Source organism: Denticeps clupeoides, chromosome 3 (assembly GCF_900700375.1).
Source record: "Denticeps clupeoides chromosome 3, fDenClu1.1, whole genome shotgun sequence".
NCBI lineage: Eukaryota > Metazoa > Chordata > Actinopteri > Clupeiformes > Denticipitidae > Denticeps > Denticeps clupeoides.
Window position 1 is genome coordinate 14,385,861 of NC_041709.1, and position 19,643 is coordinate 14,405,503.

At 42.0% G+C, this 19,643-nt stretch overlaps 1 protein-coding gene across 17 annotated transcripts in view; it reads right to left on the minus strand.

Annotated features, from left to right (window-relative positions):
* nedd4l (NEDD4 like E3 ubiquitin protein ligase) overlaps positions 1-19,643 on the minus strand; it is a 61,360-nt gene that overhangs the window by 19,349 nt on the left and 22,368 nt on the right. For 2 of the 17 annotated variants that reach the window (XM_028971111.1, XM_028971108.1), the window contains exons 4-15: positions 18,041-18,079; positions 17,489-17,542; positions 8,909-8,959; positions 6,800-6,861; positions 6,508-6,610; positions 5,479-5,639; positions 5,205-5,340; positions 4,888-5,079; positions 4,496-4,576; positions 2,423-2,479; positions 1,315-1,449; positions 263-412 (exon numbers count right to left, since the gene is read on the minus strand). In XM_028971111.1, the coding sequence (XP_028826944.1) occupies positions 263-412; positions 1,315-1,449; positions 2,423-2,479; positions 4,496-4,576; positions 4,888-5,079; positions 5,205-5,340; positions 5,479-5,639; positions 6,508-6,610; positions 6,800-6,861; positions 8,909-8,959; positions 17,489-17,542; positions 18,041-18,079 (1,221 nt within the window). Of the gene's footprint in view, positions 1-262; positions 413-1,314; positions 1,450-2,422; positions 2,480-4,495; positions 4,577-4,887; positions 5,080-5,204; positions 5,341-5,478; positions 5,640-6,507; positions 6,611-6,799; positions 6,862-8,908; positions 8,960-9,430; positions 9,482-12,342; positions 13,494-17,488; positions 17,543-18,040; positions 18,080-19,643 lie in introns of those variants that run through there. The other 15 variants (XM_028971110.1, XM_028971096.1, XM_028971097.1 and 12 more) reach the window with 11 other exon arrangements.

Genomic DNA, 19,643 nt, shown 5'->3' on the forward strand with positions numbered 1-19,643 from the left:
GGAAAACAGAGTGTTACTGGAGAAAATTATAAAAAGATGACAGGAGAGATTAATGATATTAAGAGGATAATAAGTGTTATAGTTACAGATGGAAAAAAGACAAGTCAAATGAGCTCCAGCAGAACAGCTGAGGAAGAGAAGAAATGAATGAAGAGGTGAAGTCATTAGTGTGGAGGAGGAAAGAAGATGATGACACAGAAGGGACAAAAAGATTGGGCAGAGATAAATGGATGGGGTGGTAGTATGGAGCCGATGCTCTCACCTCCAGCGGGGTAGAAAGGGTGACTGTGGGGGAGCTGAGGCTACGGGGACGACGCATTTGGGGCTCGATCAGATGCCCACTGCCAGGAGCTGGCGTGGAGGGGGTTGCAATAGGGGTGGCCGCTGATGTGCTAGGACCATCTTCAGTGAGCTGTCACAGAAAGAGAGTAAAAAGAAGGCCTTCAGGAATCCATCCTGAAGAAGTCAGCACAAAAGCAGAACCTCCTGCACACACTCAGCTTTCAATGAGAGAAGGCAAAGTAGACAGAAAAGAAAGCCACTGTGGAACCGCTGAGTCGATGTCACTCTCCAAATAAAGGGCCTACTGTAAACTCAAAGAGACCAACACTTTAAAGTTGGACATTTACTGTATAAATGGGAGGGAACACAGGTCTCTCTGTCTGTAGATGGCCTACCCTCTGTGATTTTTCACAAGCCGCCAACAGAGTGACCATAAAGACAGAGACAAGAAGAAATTGATGTCAAGAGGACTGGAGAGTATTCAGGATCTTATCCTTTAAGTAGAAAGAGATGCTGAGGAATCAGAAGGAGAAAAGTAAGGCATCAAAGACACAGCGTGGAGTCCCCCAACAATACAATCATATTCTCATTTGGATTCTTTAACTTGCTACTGTGGAATAACTACATTGAATAACTAAAGTTTCTTGCTATCAGAGAATAGAAAAGCTTGGAACTGAATAGTGATGATAATGTGAATATTATTTTGTTCTCCATTGCATTAGAAACTTGTTGAGTTTCATTACTTTTTGGATGGTCTTTCTGTATGTAATGTAGTTGAATGTGGCATGGTATGCTATGCAAAATTGAATCCGAAATTATTATCATAAGCAGAACATGTTCAAAAAGGCATTTCATTTTGTTCCCTGGTAGCAATGGTGTTAAACTGAAATGTGCATTACAATGAACAATTTGTTGGACCAGAGAACAGGAAGAAAAGGGAGAGAAAGTAATGAAGGAAAAGGTCGATGATCCAGGCAGAGGTAACCGACTGCAGAAGAGCTGGGGTGGTGCATCAGCTGTTATCATGTGTACCTGCAGAATGGGCCGGGTCCAGGTGGTGCTGCGGTTGTTATGGTTGACATAGTAGGTGCGCCCCTTGGCATCCTTCCTCTCCTCCCAGCCTGGGGGCAACCCTGGGGTAGTGAGGACATAGGTGGCCGATGGAGACTGAGCAAGCGAGAGGCGAAAAGGCAAGTGAGATCAGGCAAGCGGAAGCCCAGTGCACTTAACTCCAAGAGCAACACACACTGTTCATTTCAAGTAGGAAAGGTCATGTTTTACAACAAATTGGAAACCTTTTTAAACCCAAGGCTAATGCAGATGACAGGCACGTTCCGGATAATGGATTTCTGCTTTTTGGTGCTACTTATTCATAACACCCATAACACAAACTGCAGACAAAAGAACCACCAAAAAATTTATTGTCACAATGACATGATGCATCATCTGAAAATTTAAAATTTAGAGATGTCCAGCTAGACAACAGAGGGAAACCCTCTTACAATAACTTTCCATGGTCCTCGCCCTCAATTTGCATTGGCCTTAAGTCCACACAGGAACCGTTTCACAACTTCTGCTTCCAACTCTACAAAATGATCTACTGTACTATCAGAAAGTTATACTTCAGTGCATAAGTTTATTTCATTGAGATGTTCTGGTTCTAGAAATTCAAATAGAAAGCAGTGTCTTTGATAAACATCCAAGGGCACAAAAATTCCCTCAACAAAACACAATATAGTATGGTTAAAATAAATATTTAAAATAAAAAGATAAAACACTGTATGTCATCTGATGTGTTCCAAAAGCACAAATGTATTTCAAAGCTTTAACCGAGAATGATATTAAATCCATAGACTGTTGCCACACGCTAACCCACACAGCTCCAGGATATGAGGGGGGGGGGAAGCGGGGAGTCTGACTCATGAGGGTTTTGTCATATCAGGAAATGGGACTAAAGCTCTGTAAGCCATGACAGTTACCTTTCCTGAACGGAGTACCCCCAAACCCCTTTCAAACTGGATTTAAAATGTGAAAATAAACATGTCTGGAGGGAAAGGGATGAGTGCCACGCTCTAAGTGATGTAAATGAATAAGAGAGTGTTGAAGAGTAGGACTGTAGGGGTACACATAGAAGCATTACCGTGGGCTCCTCAACGCCTGTGACAGTTTGAGCTCGGCTTCGCCTGGCCTGGGAATTCTGCTGGCAGACAACAGCTGGTTTTAGATCGGGTACCGTTGACAGGGGGGTGGGGGTCAGGAGGAGTGGGAGAAGTTGCATTGTGTCTTGCTTTTTAAAAAGGAACAGTAAGCTGTTGGTGAGCGGGGACTGATAAGAGTGGTGATTTACATTTAAGGTAAACAGATGACAGTAAGAGATAAGGGAGGATGTATTTTTTGGCTGTGGTGTTGGAAGGGAAGGCTGGGTACAGAGGGAAAAATATCCAAATAGGAAAAAAAAGAGACTGATGAGAGAGCAAAATCATCCCTGTTAATCTTTAGCCCTTCTGATTATGAAGCATTGATTGTACTGGGCAATGTGCACAGCAAGAATATCATTGGAAATTATTTGTGCAATTAAGGGTTAATTGCACAGGGGAGATTCTTCAATTACTGTAACAGCAGAGTTCTCATCTCCCCAAACATCATTATTATTACATTACCAAGCCGACGCAATTCCAGGCTAATTCAATCATTCATCTCTGCATGTCCGTGTCTGCTTGTAGAGACACACTCAGCTGAGCAACTAGGAAATTCTTTAATCTCCTCTGACATTACCCATGCAACCAAGACCTTTCTGTGTTGTTTTTATTAGCTTATGATTTCCAAGCACCCCATGTAACAGATTCATCAAGAGATCTGTCAACACATGACAAACACACAGAACACGACACACCACTCTGAAAATTCACACCACTTTCACTCGTTTAATATCAATGAGACAGTGAGACAATGACTAATCAGCCTTGCTTCCCAGAAGCCCCCAGTGCAAATAGTCAAATAGAAAATTAGCAGTGAGGCTTTATTTTACTGCTCCTCACAGTAGAGCAGCCAATTCCAATCTCACAAAGGATGTGTTTTATAAAATGCATGATAAAGGGCAGCTAATTTAGAACTGATAAAACTTACTGCCAGGTAATGGCTGGCAGAAAAGCCTCCTTTCTTATATAAGCAGATATAAGCATAAAATTTAGTAGCTGTATCACAGATGCAATTAAACTATTCTCATTTTCTCAGCACACACAGCCATATGACCTGCATGAAAATCTGTGGTGTGGAGCACAGGGAGAAACTTTCTACAGCTCCTGAGAGCTTTGCTTGATGAACCATAGACCTTACTTTTTGAGAATGCAGTACATCTATAAATACACCAAGAAAAAAAAGGTTGTGCAACCTGGGAGTAACCAGACTTGTACTGATGTAAGTCCAAGGTACCAGAGCGGCAGACAGTGAAAAACCATCAGTTCACTATCGCAAGTTTCCAGAGCCACACCAAATGAAAGTGCAGACATGTTGTCTAAAGTGGAAAAACAAACCAATTGAGCTTAATCTCTATGACATAACATTTACACCAATTAATGTTCATTTATATTGAAATCAAAGATGACATTCAATTGAGGAAGAAATGAATGAACTATACATAATAAAATTCAATGTTTTTGAATTTGTAAGCAATAAAGTTACATTAATGCTTAATACATGAAGCTTATTTTTATCATGATTCTAATGGTAGCACACATGATATTTCATTTTTCTGTGTTTGAAGGCAAATGTTTTTTGAGGCCAGCTGGTTTAGGCTGATCATGTAGGACTAAGAGGTGCATTGCTAAATGGTGACACACACGAAGAAAGGGCATGTCCATTATGGGGACATAGATGAATATGGGCTGTTTCCTATGACACAGACAGTTGTCTGTGCTGTGAAGCCTGCTTTTTAGCTCAGGTCAGGTGAGCAGAGAAATGTGACCCAATGAGATCATACCTGGATAAGGTCCACCATGACAGGTCAGCAGCTGCTACAGCTGTTAGCATATGAATAAGCATTTTCTAATGGACCCTTCATTTCAATCCTTATGCTAAACCTACTAGGTAAACTGTTCTGAACTACAGTCAGGACAGCATTTAGACAGTGAGTCAATGCATGCAGGAGGGGCAGTTGGAAGAGGTGAGGAAGTGTTTGACATGGAGGTGATACACAATCTGAAGGACAACATACTGTAGGTGGTGGTGGCTGAGCCTGCTCGCTGACCCCATCTGTCATACTGGAAGAACGCAGTCTGGTGGAGAGATGGCTCTGCTGGACAAAGAAAGAAAGAGAGACTCACAACAAAATAATGATAAAACCATATAGGTCAGTATGTCTGACACTCTAAACACTCTAAACTAAACTGTTGTGAGCATCTGGGGATAGTGGATGAGGTCAGGCTCACACTAGCAAAATGGCTCACACTAGCAAAATGCCACTGTACACACAGTCCTGACACTTCTAATTGTTACATGTGGAGAGAGTTATTCCTGGTGCCTCTGCAGTGGACCGAATGAGTTTTAAATGTGTAGCATATTGGAGGAGGAAATCTCAGTACTAACCACTCAAATCCATTTTCTTACCCCAGCAGAGCTAGGTCCTGGCATCTCGCCATTGGTGTCTGGGGTGAGGGACAGACGCAGGTTAATCTCATCAGAGAACTCATGCGAGCTGGACTGCAAGGTGGGAGTGGCCAGTGACGGGGCAGCCAGTGAATGACTCAAAGAGTCGCCAGGCACCAGAGTGGAGTCTTCCTCTGTAATAGGTTCCCAAGTCTATTGTGAGGAAAAGAATAGTGCAAAGTTATCAAAATATTGCGCCACATTTTTGTGTTATTTAAGTTTTAAAGTAGGGCTTGATATGTCTGAAACACTATTGGAAGGTCAAAGGTCAAACTAACATCATCCATATCCCTGGTCTCAAGATGTTCGTTCTCCAGATCCTCGCTGATATGTCTTCGGGAGCGGAATACCCGGTGTGCCTCCTGGTTAATCTGTCTGATGTGGTTGTCATTGTCTGTTTCTGAAACCACATCTCTAAATACAGGGGATACAATAAATACAATGTCAAGTAACAAGCTGCTGTATAAAGGATTCACGCTTATGTGTTGTTATTTATATTTGAGTCCTAATGAATCAGTGGGTAAAAAAGGAGTCAGGTTTGTGAGCACTTACACAGGGTTGGGCCTCTTCCACTGTGTGGTGCGGTTGTTGTGATTGACATAGTAGGTGCGACCCAGGTTGTCAACTTTCTCTTCCCATCCTGGGGGAAGCGGTGGCAGGAGCTGCTGGGCTCGCTGAGAACCATGGTCAGCAGCATCAGCTACCTCCCAACCCTTCAAAGTTACAAAAGAGTGCTATTATTTAAATCTAAGAAGAAGTGTTGTTTTGAAGTTTTGGACGCTTTAATGCTGGCATCACAGGAATGGAAAAGTTGAATTTAAAAAGATGTTACAGTTTTTTTTCCCTAGGCCCTAGGTCTTTCTTTCTTTCTTGAGATAGCTCAAGGCTCAAACCCACACAATTTTCATGAAATCTCATGTCAACACCTATATTTTTACAGTGAGACCCAATGAAATTTCCTAATTAAATACCTCTTAGTAAGATATACCTCACAAAGCAAATTAAAACACTACAGTTCATTTTGTTGACAAGGTCATCAGGGGGAAAATGTCAAGCTGGTGACAAACCATTTAGGTGCTTTCTTTGAATTTCAGACACTCAAGTTATTAAGTTATTAAAATTAAGTAAGGAATTGCCCTTACTTTCCCCTTTAAATCTGCTCCCGATTAGTAACTTGACCATTAGTAAGCTAGGGTGAGACCTGCAATTGAATTGAAAAACTGTGGAATTAATGAATTAGACATAACAGGATTTGTGAATAAGGGACAGTGTAGAAAGATGGGACATGCCTGTTTAGGATAGATATCACAGAAGACAGCATTGTCAGTTTTTGTGTTGTTCTGCATATTGAGATGATTAGGGCCTGAAACAATCAGATTCTGGCTGCACTGGTTCACCTCTATCAAGCACACAGGTCCTGACAGAGACATTAATAGAAAGATAATATTTCTAACAGAAATTAGTGGGAAAATAAATGGAATTTCTAGACTGTTCTAGACTGAGTGGGTGCATGGTTGAAAAATAGAAAGGAATAACAGAAACAGAAAGAGACTACAGGAGACCATTTAGAGAAGCATTTACCTCAGCTTCCTCCCTCATTTCACTGCCATCTTCCTCTTGCCCTCCATTTTTGGGAAGGTAAGCCATCTTCAGACGTAGGTACCCTTTCACCCGGGACTTATGACTGTGAAGAATGCAATCACAGGGAGATGAGTTAAAATGTAAAACTGAGCTGAAATTTCATTTCATGGTAGACATGAAGCGACTGGTAGACATGAAACAGAGCTGTTACTCAAATCAAGTCCTGACCAAACGGAGAACCCATTAAATCTCCACCAAAGCTCAAATGCAGCCACGTTACATAAGCACTAACCTTCGTGGGCGCAGAAGAAAGTCTTTAAACGTATACGGCCGCTCCATTGAGGGATCCTCTGTCTATTTTTTACAGATGAGAAAAAGAAAGGAAAAACAATCATTATGCACACATGAAATCTGATCAGATATCAGATTAATTTGAAAGTGAAGTGTTAAGCAGTAGGGCATTGGATAATGTCCAGTGCAGGCTGTTACACAACACCCCTATCCAGTTTCACATTTAACATTGCCACAGGTTGTATATTCATGACAAAAATGAGATCTGTCATTAGTGGCTTCTCAGGAATCAGTATGTTGTGCCAGTATTGAGGTGCAAAAATATGTGTGGAGATCTAAGAGTCCCAACCAGACAGGAAAAAAAATCTGGACAGAGCTTGATTAGCCTCACTCCGTCCATATGAGGTCTAGCATTGTCTTGCATTTGGAGGAACCCAGGGCCAACCGCACCAGAATATGGCCTCACAAGGGGTCTTAGGATCTCATCTTGGTACCTAATGGCAGTCAGCCTACCTCTGGCAAGCACATGGCTGTGCGACCCCGCAAAGAAATGCCATCCCACACCATACAGACCCACTGCCAAACCAGTCATGCTGGAAGATGTTGCAGGCAGCAATACCACCCTCATAGAGTCTGTTTCTGACTGTCTGAGCAGACACGTGCAAATTTTTGGCCTGCTGGAGGTCATTTTGCAGGTATCTAGCAAAGGTGGAGGTAGTGGTCCTGCTGCTGGGTTGTTGCCCTCCTACAGCCTCCTCCATGTCTCCGGATGTAATGGCCTGTCTCTTGGTATCGCCTCCAGACTCTGGACTCTACGCTGACCTTCTTGCCACAGCTCGAATTGATGTGCCATCTTGAATGACCTGCAATACCTGAGCCACTTGTGTGGGTTGTAGACCGGCAGCATTCAAAGGTGATTTTTTTTTCCTCTACAGACAACACTCCATAATGACACTCCACATGTTTAATGTGTTGAGGTTTTGGCAAATTTATTAAAAATAAAAATACTTATGCAAACATGATTTAGAAGTTTTCACAGCCTTTGACATGGAGCTCAAAATTGAGCTCGGGTGAATCCTTCTTCCCCTGATTATCCTTAAGATGATTCTGCAGCTTAATTGGAGTTGACCTGTAGAAATAGTTGATTGGACATGATTTGGAAAGGCACACACCTGCCTATATAATGTCCCACAGTTGAGGGTTCATGTCAGAGCACAAACCAAGCAGGAAGAGACAGGTGGTGCATAAATCTGGGGTCAAGATAGAAGGAAAGATGAAGTATTGAGTATACTTATGTTTTTTTATTTGTAAAGGTCAACCATCATGAAAATGTCACTTTGTGAAATTATTTTATATTAATACGAGGTTCCCTAGCCTGTCTATGGTCCTGCAGAGGCAAAAAATGGTGATATGTATAAAGACTGCTTTGGCCATTCTGTTACACCATTCAGAGTGCGGCAGCTCAGACAGTCGGATCTGGAATTTGTCATGTTGTTATTATGGTATGTTGTGTGTAGAATTCTGAGGTGAAAATGCATTTAATCCATTTTGGAATAAGGCTGTAACATAACAAAATGCGGTAAATGTGATGTGCTGTGAATACTTTCCAGATGCAACGTATCCGCAAAATGTCATAAACGTAAAAATAAATACGTACAACCAATCCGAAAATGCTACTATCCCAGATTTCTGTGGGCTTTAAACTTATAAATCTGTTTTTGCTCTTATACTTCTCGTCCACACAAAAACAGTTGCTGAGGTTTCCCTGACTATTATATAACCAGGAATACTTCAAATGAATTCTGCCTCTGGTGTTCTTTATGTTGTTGTTGTTGTTGTAGAAGAAAACATGTGTTGCCCTTATGCTGTGTTCCACTTTCAGCAGACCGTTTTTCCGCCAGCTCCAGGGGTAGCCCTCTCAGCCTGGCCCTTCTGTTTACATTCCAAATGGATTTCTTTCCACTCCGTACAGGGAGTTGCTCTCCTGAGTTTTGCTGTTTAACACTGTGTCTGCACAGTGTGACAAGGACACCCACCCCCAACTCTGCCTACTGTACAGTAGCCGAAACCATATATAACAACTCACATTCATAGGGAAAAAAAAACTTACTGGCAAATGGTTAAGAGGCACGTCAACTTGTCCAAGGAAGTCATCTCTTGTCTGTTGAAAGAGAAAAACAGACACAGAGGTTTAAGGAAGGAATTAAAATGAAGGTGAATGTGAACGGGCTGTTCTGCTCCTGCACGGCTCTGAGGTGAGGGGTGAAAAATCACAGTGATACCACACAGGAACATCATACACCTTTGTGACCCTTGCAGAGGAATGTGTGAGAGTAAGGAATGCACAGAGAGAAGAAAAACAGAGCAAAAGAGAGAAAAAAAAAAGTGTCATGACGGGAACAGGAGAGACAGGAGCAATTTGTATACTAAACTGCATCATTTTAGAGAAGAGCACAAACAACCAAAAGAGGAACAGGGGAAGGGGGGCTCAGCGAGAGGGACAAAGCTCAGGAATGTGCTTTAGATCAGGTGACGACCCATCCACTCGCCCAGCCACCCTCACCAGAACCAAACAGTGAAACGGGCAGGTAAAACTGACAGATGGCTGAGCCACTCAGGTGGAGTGGATTACCTGTCCAGTGCTGAAAAGACCATTCTTGGAGCGATCATGACCAATGTGTGCCTGTGTGTGGAACAAACTGGTTTTTATCAACATGCTTTTTAGTCATCAAAGTATTAAATCTAGCCAATTTAAGACACTTAGAACACTTTCCAATTCATTCATTTTTAATGATATGACCAAAATGGTGAAAACATAATCAGTTGGTTGTGAGTACCTTTTATTAAAAGGATAATTTATAAAAAACTTTTTTCTGATTAAAGAAAAACATTTAGTCCATTAAAATAACACAAAACTAATAAAAAAAATTTTTCAAACTAATGTCGAGAGGTTCACTATCAGCAACAATTAATCTAGAGTTCAAATGGAATGCTGTGTTGACTAATGCAAGTCTGTAACTTTAAAAACTTCATCTTTATCAACACTGCTAAAAACAGTGACACTAATTAAAGGAGCAATAAAACTGGACTTCTTTGTGGATTCAACTACATCATTATTTCTAACTTTGTCAGTGATATATAATGTAATGTAATATTTTGGAAAATTAACATTTAAACTAATTTCCCCCCGAAGTAAGACTATCCAGTGAATCCATCCAGTGATACTTTTAAAGGTCTTACAAACTTACATAATTAAGGGTCTGTCTATGTACTTGCTACAGCTTAGTTGTAGCTGAAAATACTGATAGTCGTGAACATTTTGTGTCTATAAATAAAACTTAATTGTTCTATCTCTATTGTTCTATCGCTCAATTGAACATTCAATATATTTCATTTCACAACCCCCATCCTACTTCACATTCACATCATGAACAAGGCTATGAAATTGCAAGGAATTACACTCAAAAAGCCAGTCTCATGTGTCTGGAAAATTGTCATCAGAGACATCCAGTAAAGAAAAGGTGACCTAACAGAAAGTGACTCCTCCACAATCACCACTCACTAAATCCAACTCTGTGTAAATTTCTGTGTAAATAAATGACATTCACTTTTAAAAGGTCATATGGGAGTCACTTAAGCTGCACTGGCATGTGCACATGCTTCTTAAACCCACTAAAACTACCCATCAAATCATGAATCACCCACTGACATACTCAGGGAAGAGTGAAAAAACAGGAGCAGTGAGGGATGATGCCGCACAACTGGAGCGCTGGTGAGGTCGAGTGAAGCAATCACACACCATCCCCACACACCAGCTTGTCTAAAATAAGCTATAATATTTCCACAAAGCTTATATCAAAGTGGCAACTGCAGCAGTGCACTGGGGCAGACCATAATATGGATGCAGCTTTTCTGTCTGGCACACATGTGGGTTTTTTAAAAGCAGCACTACTGCCACAAGGCGCCTGGAAGAGGCCCGTCACCAAGGACATTAAGGGTATTTTTCCTTATGCTAAGAATATAAAAAAAGATACCAATCATCGACAGGAAATCATAGGACAGGTTTGTTAAATTTCCTGCTGCATCTGTTTCCTAGGAATTACCCTTTTCATAGGCCAATGCCTCATTCCTCAGAGGGATCCAGGTCTAGACAGATGTTTGCTTTGGCACCATAGATGAAGATGCCATTACGCTTCAATGGAAAGCTTTCAAATAATTACGGTTTAAAACTTAATTGAAAGCCACATCAGTCAGTTTCGTCCAACAAAAAGGAAGCACAAAGACACCAGCCTAATAAATTTGGCACACTTGTGCATCCCAACAAGCTCCGGTCTCAATTCCATTAATCCCTTCTGAACAGGTACTGGAACCAGTCACGCATGACTTTTTAATCTCCTGTGAAAAAGCTGCACAGGCACTTTTAAGTAACATCAACAGCTTAAGCACTCCAGGATCAGCGCAGGTTGTGGGAATGATAGCCCTCATTCTGAAAACAGTGAACTCATCGCTGAAAACAGTAGGGATCCAAGCATGGACCACAGAAATAATTTCCTTTTCCAAGTTTACACTGCGAATCCCGAGATAAATTTGGACAGCGTAAAGAGAGGAATAATAAATATACAGATACTTTAAAGGACTGACATTCCAAACACCTCATCTACATCACCAACTGCAAATCATATCTGCCAAACAAGAAGCCAGCTGAAATCTGCTGAAGTTAGGTAGAACAGATACAGAGGAACCACCGTAATATGGTCATTCAGTTAATCAAAAACACAGATCCTTTATATTATGCTGTTACTGAGAGCTTGCGACATCGCTTGTGGTCTTATGGTCACTGATATCTTAGATCTTAATCACCAGTGCTGCAGCTGTCATGAGAAACGCACGTTGGCTGGGGCCACAAGGAGACAGGCTTCTTTCAAAACCAACAACAAGGCTTTGACTGAGGATCTAAATATAGCACTACCACTGTTAAAGAAAACACATCAGAGATGGGTTTACACCCCAGCTGCCTTAATTTTTTGTTGTTGAAGAGACCCAATTGAAGTGTGGAAATGTTGAGATGACTGGAGATGGTAGTCTTCATCTTCGTTTCCAGAATGAGGCTAACCCCTGCCTTTCCTGCTCTCGCTTTCTGAAGCTTACCCTGGCAACAGAATTCTCCTAGTGTGATGACTATGAAATACTAAACAATCAAGCGTTCCATTTTAAACAATTAAATAAATGAACTTATTAATTGTGTGGATTTGAACTGCAGTTGAAGCTAAATAAGAGTACAATAAAGGTTGATCTCCAGGGCTGTAGAATAAATCACTAAAAAATAACTTGTAGTGATCTGAATATCATTATATAATCCAGTATGACTACTGCATCATGAATGGACTATACGCAATATATGTATAATTGATCATTATTTTGTTATTACTATATTTGCCAACCATATTACGTCTATACAACAAATATGATCATGATAAATAGCAAATTAATAGTTACCATTTTTGTGTAAAACATTGCTCTATAACAGGATCTCACGTTAATTACCTGAGGTCTCTTTGTCTCATTTTCTGTACTTTCATCCTGTGTTAACATGGGGCTTCGATCAGCATTCTGACTGAAATAGATTTTGAAATGTGGTTGTCTTGGACTTTGCTCCTTGGTGATCTTAAAGGTACACCCTTGAGCTATGTCCACGAGGTCCCCATTCAATCCATCCATTTCAGGGGTCACTCCATTATAAGATGGCAAATCCTGCAAAGAGCCAGTGCGCTGTGGCATCCCTTGGGGGTGAAGAGGTTGTGATGCGCTCCGCTCCAGCCGTATTCGGGGGTATCGGACCACATTTTCTCCCTTCGACCCAGTGAAGCCAAGGCTGTAAGCCTCTGTCAGTGTACTGCTGTCAGACATCCGATTTTGGTCTGGCTGCAGCTGAAGCACAAGCCTCTGCGCGCCCTGGCTGCCATCCAAGTTGTGCTGCAGAGACCAGCGCCGGTGAATGGTTTGACCATTCGGACCAGGCAAGATGCTAAACTGCTGCACCTCTGAACTGTCTGGGGAATTTCTCTTTATACAAAAGCTACCAAAGGTAATTCCAGAAGGTCCACCAGAAGAGAAGGTATGCCCATTTTGGCTATCATGTGGGCGCACGCAAAACACCCTTCGCTTAGGTAGAGCCGGTTCTGTGCAGGACTGGGAGTTCTCCATTCGGTCACTGCTGGGGTAGTCTGGAGCCGGCATCCAGCCTCCAGCTGGCTCTGTGTAGGGCGGAGCGGGTTCCTGCGGATACTCTGGTGGGCAGTCTGCCTTATCAGCTGGAGTGGCAGATCGCTGGAGAGAAATCTGCATGGTGGAGCTCTTGGTGGGCCGTGGCTCTAGCTGGTTCTGCAACTGCGGTATAAACATGGAGGAGCTGCGCTTCAGCGAGGTGTCTCCAGCCACGTGAAACTCAGCCAGTCCCCGGTGGCGTGGCTGCATGTGGAATGTCATGGCCCTGCCGCCATGGCCAGGGCCGTCGCTGTCACCCGTCCCGCTGTCCTCCGGAACTGCCTCCAGCTCTTCCAGCTCTGGAGCAGTGTTGCTGCGGCTGGAGCCAAAGTAGAGCCGTAGTCGGTGAGACATTACCACGTCTCTATCTGTCTGTGTCCAGCTCTCACCCGCTGCCTCGGCAAAATGATCCCCTCTTTTGACTCCTTTACTTTTTATGTCTTCACTTTTTCCCTCTCGCCCCCCCCCCCTTCCTCCCCACCCTCTATCACTTCTCTCAGTGAACAGGGTGGACGAGAGAGCAGCAGCTCACCCCACAGTAACCAGAGAAGCTCTGCCAAAGAGCCAAAAACTTCCTACTACAAACTCCATTTAGAGGTGGAGGGGTTAGGGACAGAGCAAAAGAGGGTGGGGGTGGGAGAGTGAGGACTTAAAAGAAAAAAAAAGGGTTCCCATCCGCCAAACAGTTAGTGCTGCTGCCTGATAGCGACAGACAGCAGAAATAGCCAGAGTGACAAGCAACATTCCAGGCATGATTGGATAAGGCCGTCTGACGCTCCTGCTAACAGAGGTGAGGGTAGGGTGCTTGTGGTCATGTGACCCAGATGGCACCCACTTAGCTCCTCAACACCACACCCCTCTACCCTGGCTAGCAGTCTCTCAGCTGCCCCTGATCCATCAGGACACACTAAGCCTTGGGGGAGGGGCAGAGAGAGGGAGCAGTTGAGCGGAGTCAGGACTAATACACCACTAATAGCCATAAATCTGCAGGGAGGGAGCGCAGCACATTCTGTCAAGACAAAATTCTGCAAGCCCCTTCCCGGAACGAACCAGGCCACTTCATAAAGACCACCAAGGCTATCACCCTCTCAAGTGTGGCCTGAATGGGACCTCATTCCAAAAGCAGCCATCTGTACAAACACACAGCTAGATTTCACAGTCCAGAGGCGGGCTCTTGTATCTTGCTTTGCCTTCCCTTCCCAAAAGTCAGCCACAACTATAAACACACTCTGGCACACTCCCGCTTTACTCACCCCTGACTGTGCAGGTGGCCTTGGCAATTGGAGTTGCTCAGGGATTAATTACAGATGAACAAAGACTCATTATAAGTCAATGTGCTGGTTGTGTAAATGATGCGCCAATGGGCTATGTGAAATTACAATAGATATTACAATATGCACAATATGGGTCACCAGCCCTGATCCTGAAGGGCACCAGTCCTGCACATTTTTATATATATATCCCCATTTTTAGACATAAATGTATTTGTGTGTGTGTGTGTGTGTGTGTGTGTGTGTGTGTGTGTGTGTGTGTGTGTATGTGTGTGTCCTAACAAATTGTGTGTGTCACATAACAAATTCAATGTGATATGTATATCATTATTGAGAAAGGATATGACTTTTGGTCATATTGCACAGGCCTACTGCCACCACGGCTCTTGAACAAGAACTGACATTAACAGAGACCAACATTCATGTATTTTATTGTGCAGCTCTAGTTTCTGACACAAAACTTGTTTTAACTGTGCCATATAAGAGGAAACCCAAGGGGAAAAACAACAGAGCCACTGGAATCCTGGACTTTTTTTTTTTTTCCCCTCTGTGAATTTTTGACAGTTTTGGGACTGTTACTGAACAGAGAGGCAAGGGAGGCTCGATCCGTTGTCATGCCAATATGACGACAGAAAGCGTACTGTGAGGTTCAGTGCAGCTTCTTCAGAGTGCTCTTTGTTTCTTGTTGTTCGACATCATGGCAGTGCCCCCATCATTGCACGACAACAGGCCAATGAAATGATACCCAGTGGAATGTCAGTGATGGGGTAATCGGCTTTGAGCTCTCATGTTGAAAAAAAGCAGGGACTGACGGGAGGAACATATTGAATGGGCTATTGTGTCAGCCTAACAACACAAAAATCTAAAGTTATTGACTACATATATGAAAATTTAGACTGCATAAATGCAGAACTGCTGCTAGGGAAATTCATTTTGCTCTTCACTGTATATATTAAGTCAGATTTGTGATTTATACATTACTCTCTGGACAGCTTTTCTACATGCATAAAAATAAATATATAAAAATAATTTATCTAAAAAAAGAACTAATTAAAGCAACAGCACAGATAAGGCTAAGTTTCTTCAGAAACAACTAAGTCATGCAGGCAGCAGAAGAGAGGAAGAAAGAGTCTAAAGATAAATACAGGACAGGAGGTGGAAGACAGGCAAAGGCTCTCTAGCTGATGAGTAGAAGCCCATGAACCAGCACAAGGTATCTATGCTTCTCAGACATATAAGGCAGTAACTGAAGCCCTGTACTGAAAGGCTGAGATGCTGCCAGGAGCAGTCTGCCGCCCCCCAACCGCTAACCTTTTACCAACAGACTGTAACAGCTAATGCTCCATTCCTCAAAGTCTGTCTTGTTGAGGCAATATGACCAGATCTTACAACCTGACCCAAGCTGGAACAGAATGTAACACTATACAACTCTTACCAGCACAGTACCAGGACACTGTTGGCTCCATTCTCTCAAAATAAATAATGTGTAAATATGTAATTTACTGCAACACATCTAACCTTTTAGGTGGCGCCCATACTTATTTATTGCTGCATTCTCATTACAGATCTTCGTCAACTGTGAAATTAATGTGCTGGATCACAGTAATATAATCAACACATTGAGAGGTGTTTCCATGGCAACCAAAATGACTGAGTACTGACATTTCATGCTAACATTTGATGAGGCAAACAAGAGCTTACCCCATGAAGTGGTAAAAATCTAAATAAAAAAATGTTTTGTTTTTTTTGATGAGGCGAACAAACAAAATTCAGAAGAACCAAACCCCAACCCTCCATGGATAAGTGGACATTGTGTCCCAAAGAGTCACTTCACAGAATGCACTGTTTCTCACCAGCAGTATAAATGTGTTGCCAAAACAGGCATATTATGCACTCCAATGAACATCAAGACATTATCTTGTTTCACAGAAAATGTTTACAAAGAACTAAATGTTGTTGTTTTTTTCAATGAAGTTTATGATGAAATATCTTCATCAATTAATCTTTTTTGACAAGGCGAGATGTTAATGCTGGTTATGTGATAAACTATAACAAAACTCAAAAAAATAAAGGGATCAGAAAAATATGACATCCTAGTTCTGAATGAATGAAATATTCTTATTAGATACTTTGTTATTTACATAATTGAATGTGCAACAAAATCGCACAAGTATCACTGGTAATCAACCCATGGAGGTCTGGATTTGGAGTCAAACTCAAAATTAAAGTGGAAAAACACACTACATGCTAAACCAACTTTGATGTAATGAGACAAAAATGAGTTTAAATGAGTCAAAATGAGGATCAGTAGTGTGTGTGGCCTCCATGTGCCTGTATGACCTCCCTACAATGCTCCGGGGCATGCTCCTGATTAGGTGGCGGGTGGTCTCCTGAGGGATCTCTTCCCAGACCTGGACCAAACCATCTGCCACCTCCTGGACAGTCTGAAGTGCAACATGGTGTTAGTCAATGGAGCAAGACAAGATGTCCCAGATGTGCTCAATTGGGGGACAAGAGGGCCAGTCTATAGCATCAATGCCTTCATGAACCTGCTTTCATCTGTGAGGAGCACAGGGCTCCAGTGGCGAATTTGCCAATCTTGGTGTTCTCTGTCAAATGCCAAATGTTCTGCATGGTGTTGGGCTGTAGGCACAACCCCCACCTGTGGACGTCAGGCCTTCATTCCACCCTCATGGACTCTGTTTCTGACCGTTTGAGCAGACACATGCACATTTGTGGCCTGGTGGCGGACATGCTGTTGGGTTGTTGCCCTCCTACGTCCTGTTTTCTATACCATTTGCAGAACACCATGTGAGATTGATTGTCAATCAGTGTTACTTCCTAGGGTTGATTTCAAATCACACCCTTCCTAGAATAACAATTCTTATACTGATTGACAGCGCAAAATTGAGTGTCTATGCTAAAGGAGCTCATGTATTAGATCGATTCAGTTCACTGTATGTTATGAGAACGAGTCAATCAGTAATTGTCTAGTAAATGAAGATCTTGACATTGAATTACCCATAACAAAATGATTCATAAACAGAAAGTTGTAAGGTGGGGATTTGTTTATAATGTGTGTTTTAGAAAAAAAAAAAATAAAGCTAAAATTTACCTAGAGGTCAAAATATACTCCTGCATATTATGTTTCTTACCAGTCTGTTCTCATCAAACACCTCAAACAGTAGCCTGTGGTTCTGCGGACAGACCTGTCAACAGAAGAGCAGAAATGCTGTGTCACACATACAGGTCCCACATAAACAAACAGTTTTAACACATGGTTCCAAGGACCATCATAGTAAAAAAAAACATTTTCACTAACAGCCCATATACAACTATGACAACACAAAACATACGTTTAGTCAAAATAATAACACACAAGCATGGCCTTTTACCTACTGTAATTCTACACTTAAACACAAGCACGTAAAACAAATCACACCCAATCAAGTTCCAGACATGACACAAAAGCAGACATATAACAACAACATTAACCTTTTATGAAGATGATAACACGCACATTGGCTGTTCATTATGTCTAAAACGTCTCTTAAGAACATGGTAAACAACAATGTAGTGGTTTACACATCTGTGAATAAACCACACATGGAAATGTTTCATAAAAATCTCAAACTGAGATCTTATACTAGAATCACTCTTAAAAGGTCTAAATTATGATGCACTGCACACATTGAAAATATGCTCACCCTGAAATAGAATTCCTCATTCCATTTGGGATTCAGAGTCTGGAAGAAAAAAAAAAAAAGTCTATACATATAAAAGAAAGCTAAATGAGCTGGAGACAAAAAGATAAACACATTTTTTTTAAATCATTATACCAGTGGGATTCTTCTACTGATGTTTTGGGGCATGTTTTTTCTAACTCACACACACACACACAAAATCACTTTTTTAATCAGTCTGTGAAGGATGTGTCAAAATCTATTAAAATGCTTGGGTTAATTAAAAAAAGAAACAGACACAGCACAAAGTCGATGAAACACCTTCTTCACAAGCACATCTGATCATTAAATCCTTTTTATATCACTGTTTAAATGACACACACATATCTGTGGTATCAGCAGTTCATTCTAGGCTCTGATAGTGAGGGTAGAAGCCCATTTGCAGAAGAAGAACTTGGTTTCACCCGAATTAACTCAGGCTTAGAGAATAATTTCAGCCTGCAGGAAGTGCATATGATATCCAATACCAAACCAAATCTAGACACTGCATTACAACAATTCATTAAAGACCCATTTGTGCATGAGCGTACTTCTAAGCTATGTGTATTCAGCAGCTCTCATGAGATTTTGAAATGATGGCAGGTTCATGGAAGAAACTGAGGAAGCCATGCATTTTAATCAAACTAAAATCCATGAAAAACCCAAAACGTAATTAATACTGACAATATGTTGCTTAACCTCTATGCAGCACTTTAGATCATAAAAGGTTATATTTCAATCAGCCTTTATGCAGCACCTTTCATGCAGCCAATAATGCTTAGCAATGAGGGGGAGAAGACAAAATATAACAACATATTTTTTCCTTTTAAATATGATGCCATATCCTTGACCAGTTTGGCCCATTCCTCTTTGCAGCACCTCTCAAGCCCCAGCCGGTCTAATGGGAAGCGTTGGTGCACAGTGTTTTTTAAGATCTCTCCAAAGATGTAGTGGTGGCCTAGTGGTTAAGGAAGCGGCCCTGTAATCAGAAGGTTGCCAGCTCGATTCCTGATTTGCCAAGGTGCCACTGAGGTGTCACTGAGCAAAGCACCGTCCCCACACACTGCTCCCCGGGCGCTTGTTATGGCTGCCCACTGCTCACTCAGGGTGATGGGTTAAATGCAGAGGACAAATTTCACTGTGTGCATCGTGTGCTGTGCTGCTGTGTATCACATGTGACAATCACTTCACTTTATATTTTACTTTATTTATTTAATTGGATTCAAGTCTGGGCTCTGTCTGGGCCACTCAAGGACATTCACAGAGTTGTCCTGAAGCCACTCCTTTGATATCTTGGCTGTGTGCTTAGGGCCGTTGTCCTGCTGAAAGATGAACCTTGAGCCTTCGAGGTCTCTGGAGCAGGTCATCCAGGATGTCTGTGTACATCCTGACTAGTCTCTCAGTTCCTGCAGCTGAAAAACATCCCACAGCATGATGCTGTCACCACCATGCTTCACTGTAGGGGTAAGTGGTCCCCGGTTTCCTCCAAACGTGACTGGCATTCACACCAAAAGAGTTTGTCTCATCAGACCAAAGCAAAAAAAAAAAAAGACAAGTGTGTCTTGCCTACAGTGTGTGTGTGTGTGTG